The sequence below is a fragment of the Monodelphis domestica genome, chromosome 1 (assembly GCF_027887165.1).
Source record: "Monodelphis domestica isolate mMonDom1 chromosome 1, mMonDom1.pri, whole genome shotgun sequence".
NCBI classification, from domain to species: Eukaryota; Metazoa; Chordata; class Mammalia; order Didelphimorphia; family Didelphidae; genus Monodelphis; species Monodelphis domestica.
In genome coordinates this window covers 71,021,092-71,036,635 of record NC_077227.1, presented here as the reverse complement: position 1 = coordinate 71,036,635, position 15,544 = coordinate 71,021,092, and the positions used below count along the sequence as shown (strand labels likewise).

Here is a 15,544-nt window from a genome sequence, read left to right as displayed (position 1 = left end):
TCTTGTTAATCAGTTACAAGTATGCTTTTTTAAAATAGTGTTTTCATATTTCTAAAGCTTAGTCTCAGGGTATGTGTCTAAGTAACCGGAAAAATAACTTGACTTGGTTTATGACCTAAGAAAAAAGTCTCTGGACCTGAGTTGTCTCATCCCTAAAATGTAATGGTTAGATTAAATGATCTCTGAAATCCTTTACAGCCTTAAATCCAATGATCCTATGACTTTGTAGATATCCATCACTAAGTAAATTATGAGGTAGGTCTTAAATTCTGCCTGACTACTAAAATGTTGTATATTGTCCAGGAATCCAAGATAACCAATAGGAATGTCATTGAAAAAAAATTCACATCCAATAATGCTTCTCATTGCCACAGTTTAATTAGTGTGTATCAATCATATGGAAGGTGTACACAAACAGTCAAACATGCTCAGAGGTAGCCCCTGCTCAGAAAACTCCTAATAAGAACAATTATATAAACTTGAATAGTAGAACCTTAACCCATTTACGTGAAAATGATGTATAAGTCTCTAGCCCATCTCATTCAAATTCCCTGCTCAATTAATGTTGTCATCAACAATGACTACTACTTGGATTGTATTTACAATGTTTGGTAAAACAAGTAAAAAAAGGATGAGAGGAATTTTAAACCTTTTTTTCTATTTTCCCTCATTCTCCTTTCACTTCCTGTCATGTTGGGAATTGTGTGATCTTTGTCACTAACATCTTGCCTGTTATGTTTTCTAAAGGATTATAATAACACAAATAGACAACACAAAGCACTTTGCACAAAACTACCCTGTTAATGCAAGTACTGATTATCATTTTCATTTTGCGGTTGGAGAAAAGGAGGCTCAGAAATTTTAGGAAATTCACATAGGATCACATAGCTACTAAGAAGCAGAGACATGACTCAACCTTCTGAATTTTCTGAATCACAAATCAGTGCTCTTTCCTATACCATGCTATACCCAGCAAAGAGAGGTGCCAATTCTGCTGGTAAATAGTACCAACCTGAGCCAGGCAAGGGAAATGAGGGGAATTTTATTCTGCTCTTAAGGGATCCCTAGTGCTTATTTAGGAAATACTCATATATTTTCTACTGTTACTTGCTCAAGTTTTTTAAGAATTAAAAATTCATCAAGGATGCTTTGGCCATTTATCCTAACAAAATCAAGAAAAGGACCACTTTAGCTTCCTAAATATTTCTTCGTGGTAATATTATTAAAGTACAACAAAGTTCAACTCCTTCAAGTAGCCACAGAATGGATTATAGAATTACAGGATCACGGCTCTCAGGATCCCCAATCTAGAGCTGAATGGCATCCTAAAAGTCAGTGAGTCCAACCCCTTTATTTTCCAGATGAGGCAACCTCAGGCCCCAAGAAGCCCAGTATCATATAGCAAGTGAAGTGAAATATGTATTCAGGTCTTCCTAACCCTGAAGGCTGCACCCTGTCTACTATATGATGTGGAGATTTAACTATCAATTATTCTAATAAGTAGTTTCTCAAGAGCAGGGGTAGGAGGTAAAGAGGGGAAATGTGATTTGAGAAATTTAGACTCTTCTACAGGGACTAAAATACATGACTAAAACTCTCTGCTTCCAAAATACCATTTACTTCTCAATACTTTAGGATTTAAATATAATCTGTTAAAGCAATGAAAGCAGAGTTTCTTAAAAGACTGGTAGCTCTAATAGTGATAGCTAACATTTATATAGTGGTTTAGATTTGCAAAGCATTTTACTTATATTAATCTTATGTGACCCTCAAAACAACTCTATGAGATAGATGCTATTAATTTTCCCTATTTACAAATGAGGAAACAGAGGCTGACAGCTGTTAGATTCACTTGCCCAGAGTCACAGAGTCACTAAATGTCCAAGGCAAGATTCAAACTCAAGCCTTTTTTGACTCCCAGTTCAATGCTCTTTCCATCATGCCTAAAACCCAATCCCCTCGAATACATTCATTCTTTCATCTTTTTTTCTCCCTATTTTGTGATGCCTAATTAACATAACATTACTTGTTATTAAGACAGAGTCAACCGTAGTTTCTTCTCACTCTTCCACTTTAACTGGTTCTTTTTTGTAACAATTCATTCCCCTCATATGAGGGAGATGTCAGTGAAAACATACCATGATGGCCCCAATAATGGGACCATCTTCTCTTCTTCAATCTCCCATTGAAATTCATTGACCTCCATTTATCCTTGGCAGAAAGAGCATCTTTAGTGATCTTCAAGAGCTTTATAAATTATAGCCAAGTTTTGTAACTACATTTTCTTAAGCTAAAGGAAAGAGATTCTTACAAACAGGAAGGTCTCCATAAGACCACAGGATCTAAGAGTCACAAATTCTGTGATTGCAAAGTCACAATTCTTTGTTGAACGTGGACAATCTTGAATGCTATGTCCATGCAAAGTGCAAAAAACCAAGCTGGGCGATGGTCCTTCAAGTCATCACACAAGACTGGCGTCCTGACAGCTTTGTAGTGGTCCCCTGGCTAGCCTAGGGAAAAGGCATAGCCCTGCTACAAACTACCAGTGTTCATTTAAGCCAAACTCCTTTTAAACCAATTCCTTTAATCTTCTTGCTATAAGGACGAAAGCTGTGGTTACTAGGTCATGTGTGGTTTCAGATAACTTCTGCTGTTGGACCTTTTTGTCCTCTAAGAGTTCAAAAGATACTCCAAGGCATCCCCCTCAGGCAGTAGATTAAAATGATGAGAGTAGATAATATATATGTACACTATTTTAAGCAATTGTTTTTATTTATTGTCATTGTTATTGTTCAGTCTTTTTGGTCATGTCCAACTCTTCATGACTCCATTCAGGATTTTCTTGGCAAAAATACTGGAGTGGTTTTTCATTTTCTTCTCCAACAGTTATTTGTATATGCAATAATGAATAATGATGATGATGATTCTATAATAACTAATATGTATATAGTACTTTAAAGTTTACAAAGTATAGGAATTCTTGCACCTGGGTCAAACTCAGGTGGGAAAGGGGGATGGGAAAGAATCACAAAGGACAGTGCATCCCTGGGGGAAGTCAGGGGAGGGGATGAGAGACCCATCCCCCAGAGAGTCTAGACCACACTCTTACAGCATAGCCCAGGTGTCCCTAGCCCCCTATTCTTCAACCCCCCAAGAGGAAATGGAGTAGAAGTAAGGGGGTTTGGGGAAGTAAACCCCAGGTAAGTGGCACCAAGGCAACAAGACCCCTGGGGTGGCAGCACAGGGCCAGGTGAGGGAGCAGGAAGCAACCTCCCACCCAAAATGTCACGTTTTTTTTTTCACATACAACAGTTTTTTTAATGTTATTATAAAGAAGCAAATGTCATTTCCCAACTTTCAGATTAAATTCTATCATCCCTCTACATCTGGGGGGGGGGTTGAATGACAAAGCAGTAAATATGGTTTATTAGCTTACTTGATTTCTGCTTATCATGAGCTAAGACCTTAAAAGGCTGTACCAGCATGTTTGGCAGCAATTTGGTTGACCTCCCAGTTGAGCATCACTTTCCTATGACCTCTGCCACTTTTTTGAGCAGTCAAGTATCAAAGTGTTGATTCCAATGTTTCTACTCCCCAAGCCCCACCAGAGAAGAGGAGCTAAGGGCTGAGTAACTGGGCTCCAACTACCTCTGCAGCAACAGAGGTGGGAGGGGAAAAGGTCTCAGTTGTTGCATAAAATCCCATGGGGGAAAAAACAGAAATTCTTATTCAACTACAAGCCCATGTTTAATGTGTTAGCAAATAGCTTCCTAGTTAGCACTTGTTTAGAGAAATAATAATAACAATTGCGATAGCAATAGTTCACATTTAGACATCATTTTGTGGTTTGCAAAGTGTTTCACACCCTTATTTCATCTGGTCCTCACAACAACTCTATGAGGTAGATACTATTATTTTCTCATTTTACAGATAAGAAAATGAGGCTCATAGAGTTTAGGTGGCTTGCCCAGTGTTACATTCCTAGTAAGTGTCTAAGGCAGGATTCAAACACAGGACTACTGATTCCATGTGCTTTATCTACTATGCCAAGTTACAAAGGGTCCCAAAAAATCTTCATCCAGTTCCCTTTTCCTCACACACATGTTCAGTCTGTAGTTGATTAGCTCAGCTAAAGGTCAGGGGCTTGTTGTTTTGCCAGAGCCACTCAGCCTCATCCTCTTCCATGGGCAGTGTCAGAACCCATTCTCCTAATGAGCCACCCTGACCGTAAGTGCCCTTCAATTATGCAACCTAGATTTCCAGCCAAGACTAAAATATTTTACACATGACTTTCCTAACTGGTGGAGACAATAAGTGAAATTATTGGCATCCAAGTATAGACAGGTCTGGGAAAATCCATAACCATCACATGAGAACCATTTCAAAGGGTGGATCCTCTTGCCAAGGTCACATAAATCCTCTTTGTGTATAAAGGAGAATACGTTAGAGAAGAGCCATGACTTCCATCTTAAATCTTAACTACAATGTTTGCCTAGATATAAAGGGCTGGGGCTGGGGGGGTTCAATGGGAACACCACCTAGATGCTTCTGGCTTCCAGGAAATTGTTCTCTCCAGACAGATGCCCTCATTTGTGGATTCCCAGGAGCATTCATGGTAACCAAAGTCCCAGATTCTCATCTGTCTTATTTGCTGCTGAGTCATCAGGATCAAGATTGACTCTAGTGTGCCAATCATCTCCATTTCTGAAGCATGCTGGTTCAGTAAGGAGCAAAGCATTCTGGAGCTCCTACAGCAGATTTATTTATATCAAGTTTATTTTTTAGCTTTAAAAACTAACACCTTCACTGAAGTTCCACTTCGAGACTTCTCCATCTCATGGAACTGATCTGGAATTCCTGATTGCTGAGCCAACAGAACCCAAGTTCTCTCTGGTCTTTCTCAGTTGGAAAGGACTTGGGGTACAGGAATAGAGAAGTACATGTATATGTCTGACACCTGAAAACCAGCCCTAGTTAAGTGGGATGAGGCTTATCCCCAGAGAAGTGGCCAAAAGATAATAATTGTTGTTGTTGTTGTTATAATACAAGCAGACTACTATTAGGAAATTCCTTGATGAAGGGAAGGAGTGTCAACTGGGAGAAACCATGGACGTTTCAAAGGATTAAAAGCCTGTGAATGAATGGCTGAATAATTTTCAATTGATATACTACAAGGCAAATCAAGAGATAAAGTGGCCTTCACGATGTTCCCCATGCTGCCATTAGCAGGTCTGGTGGCTCTGTTTCTACCATGTTCCTACCATGCTGGAATGTAAATTCCAGGGGCATTGGTGACAGCTGTGGGCAGCAGAGGCTCATCTCCAAGCAGCTAAAGAGAATTGGGTTCAGAGCTCAACTTCAAAGATTCTTTAGAAATTTCACTCTGCACAGTAGACAGAGGTAACTGTTCATAGATCTCCTTTGAGGGCTTATTCTGGCAAACGAGGAAGAGTGACTTCATTTCCTTTTTGAAGTTACTATTCAGAAATCCATAGATGATGGGGTTGATGCAAGTGGACGCCATGGCTATCAAATGGCATACTAAGAAAATTAGGTTCCCGTAGCAGATGGGAATAGCTTCATGATACCAGTCCTCAAGAGCATTGAAAACATGCAGGGGCAACCAGCAAATGGCAAAAGCTGCCACCATGGACAGAAGCACCGAGTTTATCCTTTTCATCTGAGTTACCCCTAAAGAGAACTCATTTTTCTTAAAAAGGTCTCTTCTCCTCTTCAGCTGACGATGGATGCGCAGGTAACACACGATGATAAAGGTCAAGGGTGCAACGTATTGGAGGAATAGCAAGAGGATGGTGTAAATGGATTTGTGTTGAGTCGTCGGCCAGGATTCTGTACAAACAGCCTTGTCTGCTAAAAAGTTCATGGCTTCCGATTGGTTCTTTTGGAACACATTCCTCAAGATGCTATTGGCCATGAAGGGCATAGCTAGGAAGCAGGCAATGAGCCAAGTGATCACAATCCCTAGGTAGGCCTGGATCATGTTGGGCATATAGCCTAAGGGATTGGTGATCATATGATGTCTTTCCAGGGCAATCAGAACAAGAGAGAGAACAGACACTGTCACTGACATGCACTGGATGAAGGCAGACAGTTTACACATGGCATCTCCAAAGATCCAGTAGTCCATGATGGTATAGATGAGTGTGAAAGGCTGGCAAAAGAGACTCATAATAAAGTCTGAGAAAGCCAGATTAGCAATGAGGATATTCGTGACATTGGCTTTCTCCCTCTGTCTGACTACCACCCCCACCAGACACAGATTGCCTAAGATGCCTATGAAGGTTTCCAGGCTGTAAGCAGTGACCAGGAAGCTGTTCAGGTCAATGGAATTCTGGCAGTGATCGGAGAAGTTCAAGAGGAGACCTTTCCTCCAGCTCCTGTTTTGGCCTTGGGGTAATATTGGCAGTAGATTGAAAAAATTAGTTGAATTCATGTTGGAGATGGGGTGGTCAGCAGAATCACTGGGTCTATGATAGCCACTTCAGCAAGACTACAATGTACCCAAGGAACACCTCACCTGCAAAGGGAAAGATCATTGATCAAAGTCACCAAGTTATAATTCAATGAGCATTTATTCAATGCATGCAAGGAGGAAGGGAATTATTTCATTGTTATCCTCTCATTTTATGAAGATAAAAATGAAATAATTCTCTTCTTCAAGGAGTATACCCACAACTGAAGAAAACAGCAAGTATATAAACAAGTAAATTCAAACTATATATGAAGAAAATACAAAAATTATTTCTGGGGAACAAGCATGAACAATTGGGAAAATCGGGTTAAATGACTTGCCCAAGGTCACACAAGTAAGCATGGTCTGTACTTTTGTAATACAGTTTGACAGCTGTGTAGAGGATGGATTACAGAGGAGAGAGCCTGAGACAGGGAGACCAATTAGGAGACTACTGCAGAAGTTGAGGCAAGAGGTCATGAGAGCCTCAATTACATTAATAGCTATATCAGAGAATTCTGAGAACACATGCAAGATATATCATAGAGGCAATATGGACAATAATAAGTGATTGATTCTGAATGCTGCTAGATAGATATCAATGGGCAGGAACTGAGTAGAGAAGACAGACATGGGACAACACACACGTAAGATTTGTCCCCATTTGCCTATTTCTTAGAATCCTAGCTTAGAGATGAAAGGGATGTTAGATTCTAGTTCTGTGAAATGGGTACATGGGTTGTCTAAAAACTATGCAAAGGGATGTTATGTATTTTGTTCTGGCTATTTATATCATGCTGTTCCTTTTTTTAAAAAAACTTTATTTGTAAATGTTTTATTTATTTTGTTATATTTTCTATTTAAGCCAACAGCAAACCAACTTTTTAAACAACACACACACTGGGCTTTCTTTTAAAACTGTCACAAAGACAAGATATTGTTGACACAGGGGATTAAATCTCTCTGGGCTGACATCTCTAAGATGTCATTCCAAGGCACTAGCTAGCATCTCCTCAAATGATCCCATAAAGGCAAATTCTGCCAAAGGAAAGTCTCATTTCACAGGAGAGTGAAAGCAAGAGGTGAGTCATATGGAAGGAACAGTAAGAGAATGCCCAGGACTGGAATACTGAGCTGAAAATACCAAGTGAATGGGAGCCCAAAGCAAGAGGTATGTCCAGAAAGCATAAAAGCAGGGCAACAGCACACAAGCAGAAAACACAGGCTGAGGTCAGTATAAAAATTATAATGATGATGATGATGATAAAATATCTAACATTTGCCTAGCACTTCAAGGTTTGCAAAATTCTCTGCATATATAATTCTCATTTGATCCTCACAACAAGCCTATGAGGTAGTTGCTATTGTTATACCCATTTCACAGATGAAGAAACTGAGACCAAGTGGTTAATTCTTGCTCAGAGGTCATAAAACTAGTAAATGTCTGCAGGCTGATTTGAACTCGGGTCTTCCTGACTTCAAGTCCAACATTCTATCCACTACCTAACTGCCTGTAACCTGTGACCTTTGGTAACATCTCTTGCATTCTGCTTTGCAAAATTCCCTTACTACAATGTCCTGCATGATATGTTTGACCAAATAGTGAGTTTATACATTAATTGTCATGCTCAGTATAGTGAGTTTATCCATATCCTTTTAAGCCTGAGAATGTTCATGCAAATAAGGGAGGTCATCATCCTTACTTCTCCAAATGAGCTTCAGCTGAAGCCAATGCCCAATAGAAAACAGCTAGGTCTGAACATCAATAAGTGCCATAGAGACAGAAAAATACTACATATTATATATATATATCCATCTCATATCTATAAATATGAAAGCAATTTAATGGAGCATGGTAGATATTAACATAGAAGATATTAAATTAAAATGAGGTCAAAAGTTAAAAAGACAAATGCACATTTCTCTGTGAATATTCATAATAATAACAATAAATAACTAACATTTATATGGTAACTAACATATATTTTTGTGATATTCTGCAAGTTTAAAAAGAGATAATGGGCATGAATAAGTCTTCAAGAATACAAAGCATTATTTAAATGCAAGTTATCTCATTTCTCACTTGGGAAATCTTGACAGTGAGGCAGATGTGTGCCTCTGAACAGTCTGGTGCCATTGTGTGCCCAGACAGTGTTAGCTCAGAGAGCTTCTTGGAGAGGTCAAATATCTAAATATTTTAATTCTGAATCACATAATAGAATTTCCTGTTAATCAATCACAAAATCAAAGACATAAAGGGAACCTGTCAAAGATCAACTGTTCTATGGTAGTAACAGTTTGGGAAGTGAACTTACTTGTAGAGTCAGGAGACCTAGGTTCAAGGCTTGTCTTTTATACTTACTGGCCATATGACAATGAGCAAGTCATTAGATCTTCCTGAGCCTTAGTTTTCTTGTCTTAAAAACAGAGATAATAATATTTGCACTACTACCAGAGGGTTAGTGTGAAGTATTTTGCTTACCTTAAAGAACTCTCTCAATGTAAAGATCTATTCTACTATCTCAAGGTAGGACTTGATGTCATTCCACATAAATGAATGCCAACTATCGTCTTTGAGAAATCCAAAATTCTATTATTCTAATTAGCAAATTAATTATTTAGTAAATTGCAATTATTTAATTAATTTAATTATTTAGTAAATAAGTAAATTAGTAAATACTTGTTAAAGCTAGAATCAGGAAAAAATATACAAAAACAAGATGTAATAAGCATAAATGTAAAGATGTACACTGGGGTTCAAAAAATCAATTTTCCAAATAAAAATGGGGCAGCCCTGGCTGGGGGAAAAAACAAACAAACAATGTGGAGGGGAAGGGGGAATTTAATGAACTTCAAACTCAATATCAGTCAACAATGTGACATGGCAACTAAGAAAATTCATTCAGCTTTAGGCTCCATTAATTGTTATTAGGGAGCAGCTAGGTAGTTCAGGGGATTGAGAGCCAGCCCTAGAGACAGAGGTCCTAGATTTATATCTCAGACACTAACTAGCTCTGTAAACATGGGCAAGTCATTTAACCCCATGTTTAGTCCTTATTGCCCTTCTACCTTGGAACCAATACATAGCATTGATTCTAAGATGGAATATAAAGGTTTAAAAAAAAAAGAGTTTGTGAAGGAACCAAGACCAAGCAATATGAGTATCAATTGAAGGAATATAGGATAATCAGCCTGATAAAGAGACTACTTTGATTAAGGTACTTATACAATAGCTATCTCCAAATGATTAAAATGATGTCATTTGGAAAAATTCAACATTCTGCTTAGTCCTAAAGGTCAGAGTTAAAAGAAATGATTAGAAGTCAGAGAAAGGAAAGGAAAAACTTCCAAATAATTAGAGCTGTCCACACTGAGACCAAAAACTGTAACCAACCATCTTTGATAGGAATTAATGTAGAAACATTCCTTTTTGTACCTTCCCATGTGCTAGGGTTCTTGCTTTGCTTACCATTGCCTTTGGCAATGAATCCTGTTCTATAAAAGGTAAGAAGAATCAGAACAAATTGACCATTTTTACATATGCTAATGCTACTGAATCCTACAGATTAAGCCCTTTGCTGATTGGAAGATACCAACAATAACAACAATTAGAGCTGTCCAATAGTGAAATGGGATGCCTCAGATGGTTGTGGATTCCCCTTCCCTGGAGCTCTTTCATTATAGGTTGGATGTCTATTTCTTGAGGACAATCCCCCACAAAATACTCTAATGCTTACCTCCATGCTTTGCATTAGCTATTCCACACACTTGTCTGTTCATCTTCACCTTTTGAATTATTAATTCCTTTCAAGGGCTCACTTCAAATGGACTTCCTATGGCCAAAGATCTGTCCAAATTTCTGGCTTCTTCCCCATCCTTCAATTGGATTGATTTTTCAAATGTCTTATATTTACTTGTCTTTGTACCTGATATTTCCTCCACGTAAATGTAAGCTTCTTGAGGACAGGCATCATTTTATCATTTTGTCTTTGTCTTTGTTTTCCCAGTACAAGTAGGGACATCTTCAAAAAGTGCTTGTTCAAATTGTTTAATTGAATTTCTAGGAGGAATTCCTATTTAGCAAAAGACTATAAGAGTCTTTGCTTCTTCGGCATGTCCTAAATTGCTTTAAACTTTAAGAAACTATTTCCTTATCTATAAAGTAGATTTTATAATACTCAAATCATCTCATGGTTGTGATGAAATGTTTTATAAGACATAAAGTGCTATATAAATGGGAATAATAATCATTATTATTAGCCCTTTAGAAGGATAATCCCTTCTGTTTTTCCAGTATTTCTTTTTTATTTATTTTTACTTTCTGTCCTAATAAGTGACTTGCCCAGGGTCACACAGCTAGGATGTATCTGAGATAAGATTTGAACCCAGGTCCTCCTGACTCCAGGTCTACTGCTTTATCCATTGTGTCATCTAGCTGCCTCCTTTTCCAACATTTCAATAGCTTTGTTTGTTTTCCCTTTGTCTTCAGGTAATCAAGATAATCAAATCTAAATCATAAGAGCCATGAGAGCAGAAACCATGAGATAATGGTGAAAAATATCACTGGCACTGGAGCCAGAAGGCTTGGGCTCAAGCTTTACTCTGATACCATGGGCAAGTTACTTAACCTCCCTATGTCTGTTTCCTCATCTATTTGGGGTTTGGAGGGATGACTCCTAGGGGCTTTCTAGTTCTAGTCCTGTTATCAATGTTATCAACTAGTTATATACAGTCATGCTGGCTTTCCCAATAGGCTATAAGATTCTTAAGGGCATTTCATTTTTGTCTGTATTTTTGTCCATATGTAATCAATGTTATCTATCCAAATGTTGGGGCAGCTAATAGAGCAGTGGATAAAGTGCTGGGCCTGTGTGAGTCAGGAAGAACTGAGTTTATATCTGCCTCATATACTTACTAGGTGTTGGCCCTTGGCAAGTCTCTTAAATCTGTTTGCCTCAGTTTCATCATCTGTAAAATGAACTAGAGAGGGAAATGGCAAACCACTCACTCCAGTATTCTTGCCAAGAAAATCCCAACCAGAGTCATAGTCAGACATGACATGACTGAAATGACTCAACAAGGAATCCAAATGCTCCCCTTTCCAAATGCATGATGCTCCAAACACAGTAGGTATTTAAAATGTTTGTTGAAATGAATTTTGTTGAACTGGGATGACAGAATCAGTTTTTCAGATTGCTTCCCATCCTACAACAATAATAATCTTAAAAGACCTTGGAAGGAGACAGGAGGCTAACAGGGGAAAGAGACTAAATCCAGTTGACTTCTTCAAATCACTGAATGTTTAAACTCTTTAGAGATCATCTGATCCAATTTTAGATCCCAATTTAGAGATCCAATCTGATCCTCCCATTTTATGGATGAGAAATGGAGGCTCAGACAGATAATTAATAACTTTTATCAAATCTATTTGAATATAAGTTCATGATGGAGAGTAGATATAAGAAACACCCTTCCCAGAACATTTTTTCCAAGTCCCAGGGAACCAAGTTAATTAATCAGTATAAATCGGTTAATATCTACTTTATATAAGATAAAAATACAGACAAAAATGAAATGACCTTAATAATCTTACATCCTATTGGGAGAGCCAACATAACTGTATATTATCATATACAAAAGTCCCTAAGAACTGGAGGGACAGGAAGGATTCCATGTAAAAGATGGAGTTTGAGCTGAAACTTAAAAGGAAAACAAAGGGATTCTAAAAGGCCAGGATGGGAAGGGAGCAGGTTCCAAGCATAGGGGAGAGCCAATATGAAAGCACAGAGACAGACATGGAGTGTCAGGTGTCAGGATGAGCAAGAAAATAAACATAGCTGGACTGTTAGAGTGAGGGGAGAAGAATGATTTTTAATGAGGCTGGAATGAGAGCCTTGGTCCAGGAGTGAAGGACTTTTAATGCCAAACAGGAATTTGTATTTTATTCTAGAGAAATTAGAAAACCACTGGGTAAGAAAATGGCATGAACAGATCTAGGCTTTAGGAGAGAAAAGAATGAAGGCGTAGAGTGAGAAAGAACCCAATTTCTTTTTCATGTTGGTTTGAACAAAATGTCAACAAAGTCTCATGAAGGAAAAAACAAATACAAAATTACAAGAATGAAGGCAGGTAGCCTCATACAATGAATGCAAAGAGCACTCATTCTAGTATCAAGATCCAGATTCAAATCTCACTTCTGAGGCTAGTAATTGATTTAACCTTGGGCTAAACCATTTCACGTCCCTGGGACTCAGTATCTTCATCTGTAAAATGAAGGGATGGTTTCTGAAGTCCAATCCATCTCTAAGACTATGACTTATGATAATCATTTTTTAAGTCTGCCCTTTTTTGCTTACAGCATCCTGATATAATAGTAAAACAAATGCTGGGCTTAGAAGGAGGGGATCTGGGTCCAGATCTTGGCCCCATAATTTACTATGTGACCTTGTACAAATCACTTTTCTCAGCTTCAGTTTCCCCCTTTTGCAAAGTGGATATACAATATTTGCCCCACCTACCTTGTTGCAAGGATCAAGTTAGACAATATCTATAAGAGCATGATTTTAGGAGAGCTCTATAAGCCAGCTATATTTATTTTTTCTATTTTTCTATTTATATTTCTATATATATTTCTATTTATTCAACTATTTATTCAAATATCAACCCATTTTTAAAATGAAATTTCCACTTTTTCAATATATCCGAATGAGTTCAATTGTTTAATCCTACCTGTTTGATGGCAAAGAAGCTTCAGCTCCATGGAAGGGACTTTTTTCAGGTGTCCAGCCCAAATTTCTCCTCATCTTGGCACCGCATCTTCTTTTCCTATTTTCAATTCCCATTCCAATTGGTTGTTTTGACTAACATGTTAATCGAATAGAATAATTTTCTCAGACTTACAGACTTAAGCACAATTCTCTTGGGGTATGTGTTACTTGGTGAGTCAGCTGAAAGCTCTGCAAAATTGTCTCTCTCTCTATTTGAGTTCCTTTAGATAATTCTCCCCACCACCACCATCACCCCAGGGAAAATATACCTAGCCCCAAGCTTCCCTTCAGATCCAAAAGGAAGAGGAATCCTAATAATCTATTTCGCATTAAGTCATCGGGAGGAGGGGGTGGGAACCCCACGCTTCCTCTGGACTATTAGAGAAAACCACCTACCACAGAGAGCCCAGAGGAGCCTGGATAATATTTTCTTCTTTGTTCCAAATGTGCCCCTCCCGTTTCATTTCTTCAATAAATGCTACCTGAGAGTGTCTGCCTGCCCTGAGAGCAGTAAGTGAATAGCTGGCAGTCCCAAGCTTCCAGGTCTTATTCGCAGGGTAGCTCTAAGGCGTCTGCAACAAGTGCAAATGCAGGACCAGCGAGGGCACCTGTTGCTACCCAGGCACCCGTTTCCTCGGTCTTGTTAGATCCCTTAAACTGAGAAGTCTCAGACCGAAGGAAATGAGGGAAGACTCCGCAATCCTCATCTATAGTCCCTCGCCCGTTGCTCTCTCCCAACCTGAAAGGAAGTCTCCAACCTTAGTCTTACCTGCGCATTCCCCCAGCCCCAGGTGGGCAGGAGCCAGATGCTCTCCCTGTGCTTTGTCCAGAAGGTTTCCTCAGCAAGACTGAGCCAAGCAGCAGCAACAGTGGCCAAATAGCCCCCTGCTGCCAGAGCTCCTGAGAACTGTGGAGGGAGCTGTCTGTGGGCTAGAGTCCTGACAAGAGGCTTGGACCTGACCAGAGGCTTGGACCTGGCTTTCACCCTCAACAAAGGGGACCCTGAGGGAACTGGCTCCGCCTGTGCTTGGCCTTTGAAGTTCTAGCACCCTCTGTTGATGCGAATTCTAGCCAGGAGCAGCGGCAGGGGAAAACCTGAAGCTCAGAGCTGTCTGGAGTGTTACTGACCGCCTCAGAGGGGGCAGGGTAGGGCAGAGTCAGACCCGCTAAGCCTACGGCAGGGAGAAGACCCAAAGCACAAGAGCAAGGGAGTTAATTCTTCAAGGGAAACTTTGGGGTCTGAAAGGATTGCCAGGATTTCTGAGTCCTGGTCTCTTGTCAGTCCTTCACTTTAATTTGCTGGGATGAGCAAAGTTAGCTTTTGCAAAGCACCTCCTGGTGGTTAAGAGCTGAGATTACAGGAAACATCAGACTGGATCTCCTCAAGCCTCCTTGAACTCAGGCATGTAGACCGGAACAATAAGGATTTTAGTTTAGGGGATTTGAGGGCTGAACTTGGAGGACTTGGAATCAGGAAGACTTGGGTTTGATTCTCAGATCTGATGCTACCTGGCTGTGTAACCATAAGCTAATCACATAACTTCTCTGAGCCTCAGTTTCTCAATCTGTAAAATGGGCATAATAATTCCCAACATCTCTACCTCACCACCTGATCAAAGAAGATATAGTAGAACACTTGACAAATCTTAAAATTCTGCAGAAATGACAGTTATTATTATAGAGATGCTGTGGTAAACAGGGAATAATGTTGAGTCTAAAATCAGAAAGAATTAGGTTCGAATCCTGCCTCTGACATTTACCAGTAAAGTGACTCTGAGCAAGTATGTGTGTGCTTCCCTGGGTATGATCAGTAAGTCATAGCCTGGATGCTAAGTTTTTTCTGGAACTGACATATCATAGTTGTTGGGAGGATTTTCTCTAACATACTCTTTTCATGGCATCTTTGATCTCATAGATAAAAGGAGCTCCCAGTTAGGAACTGCCTCTACCCATACAGATCTACACCTTCTCTTCAACATTCAGTCATAATTGGGTACCTGGAGCACAGGTGATAGGTGACTTACCCAGATTCACACAACCAGTTTGTAGCTAAAGCAGGTTTCAAGCCTAAGGCTTCCCAATGCCAAAGACAGCTCTTTATTCCCTGTTCCATGTTTCCTCTTGGGCTAAAACAAAAACAAAAACAACCTAAGCCTGAAAGAGATTCTGAGCTCATCTTGTTGGTGGAAACCACAGAGGTTAATGTCTTGTCCAAGATGAACACTGAATTGTTGTAAAATCACTAGTAATTAGGAGACCTCAGTTCTAGTCCCAAGATTGTATGACCATGGAGAAGTCTTTAACT

At 39.3% G+C, this 15,544-nt stretch overlaps 1 protein-coding gene across 1 annotated transcript; it reads right to left on the bottom strand.

The window, feature by feature from the left end:
* Window positions 1-356: 356 nt before the first annotated feature.
* Window positions 357-15,103, bottom strand: NPY4R2 (neuropeptide Y receptor Y4-2). Its single transcript, XM_007478569.2, has 3 exons — window positions 14,009-15,103; window positions 13,202-13,332; window positions 357-6,538 (listed from the first exon to the last, which is right to left on the bottom strand). The coding sequence occupies exon 3, from the start codon at window positions 6,452-6,454 to the stop codon at window positions 5,330-5,332; it is 1,125 nt and encodes a 374-aa protein (XP_007478631.1). The 5' UTR covers window positions 6,455-6,538; window positions 13,202-13,332; window positions 14,009-15,103; the 3' UTR covers window positions 357-5,329.
* Between the last annotated feature and the right edge of the window lie 441 nt (window positions 15,104-15,544).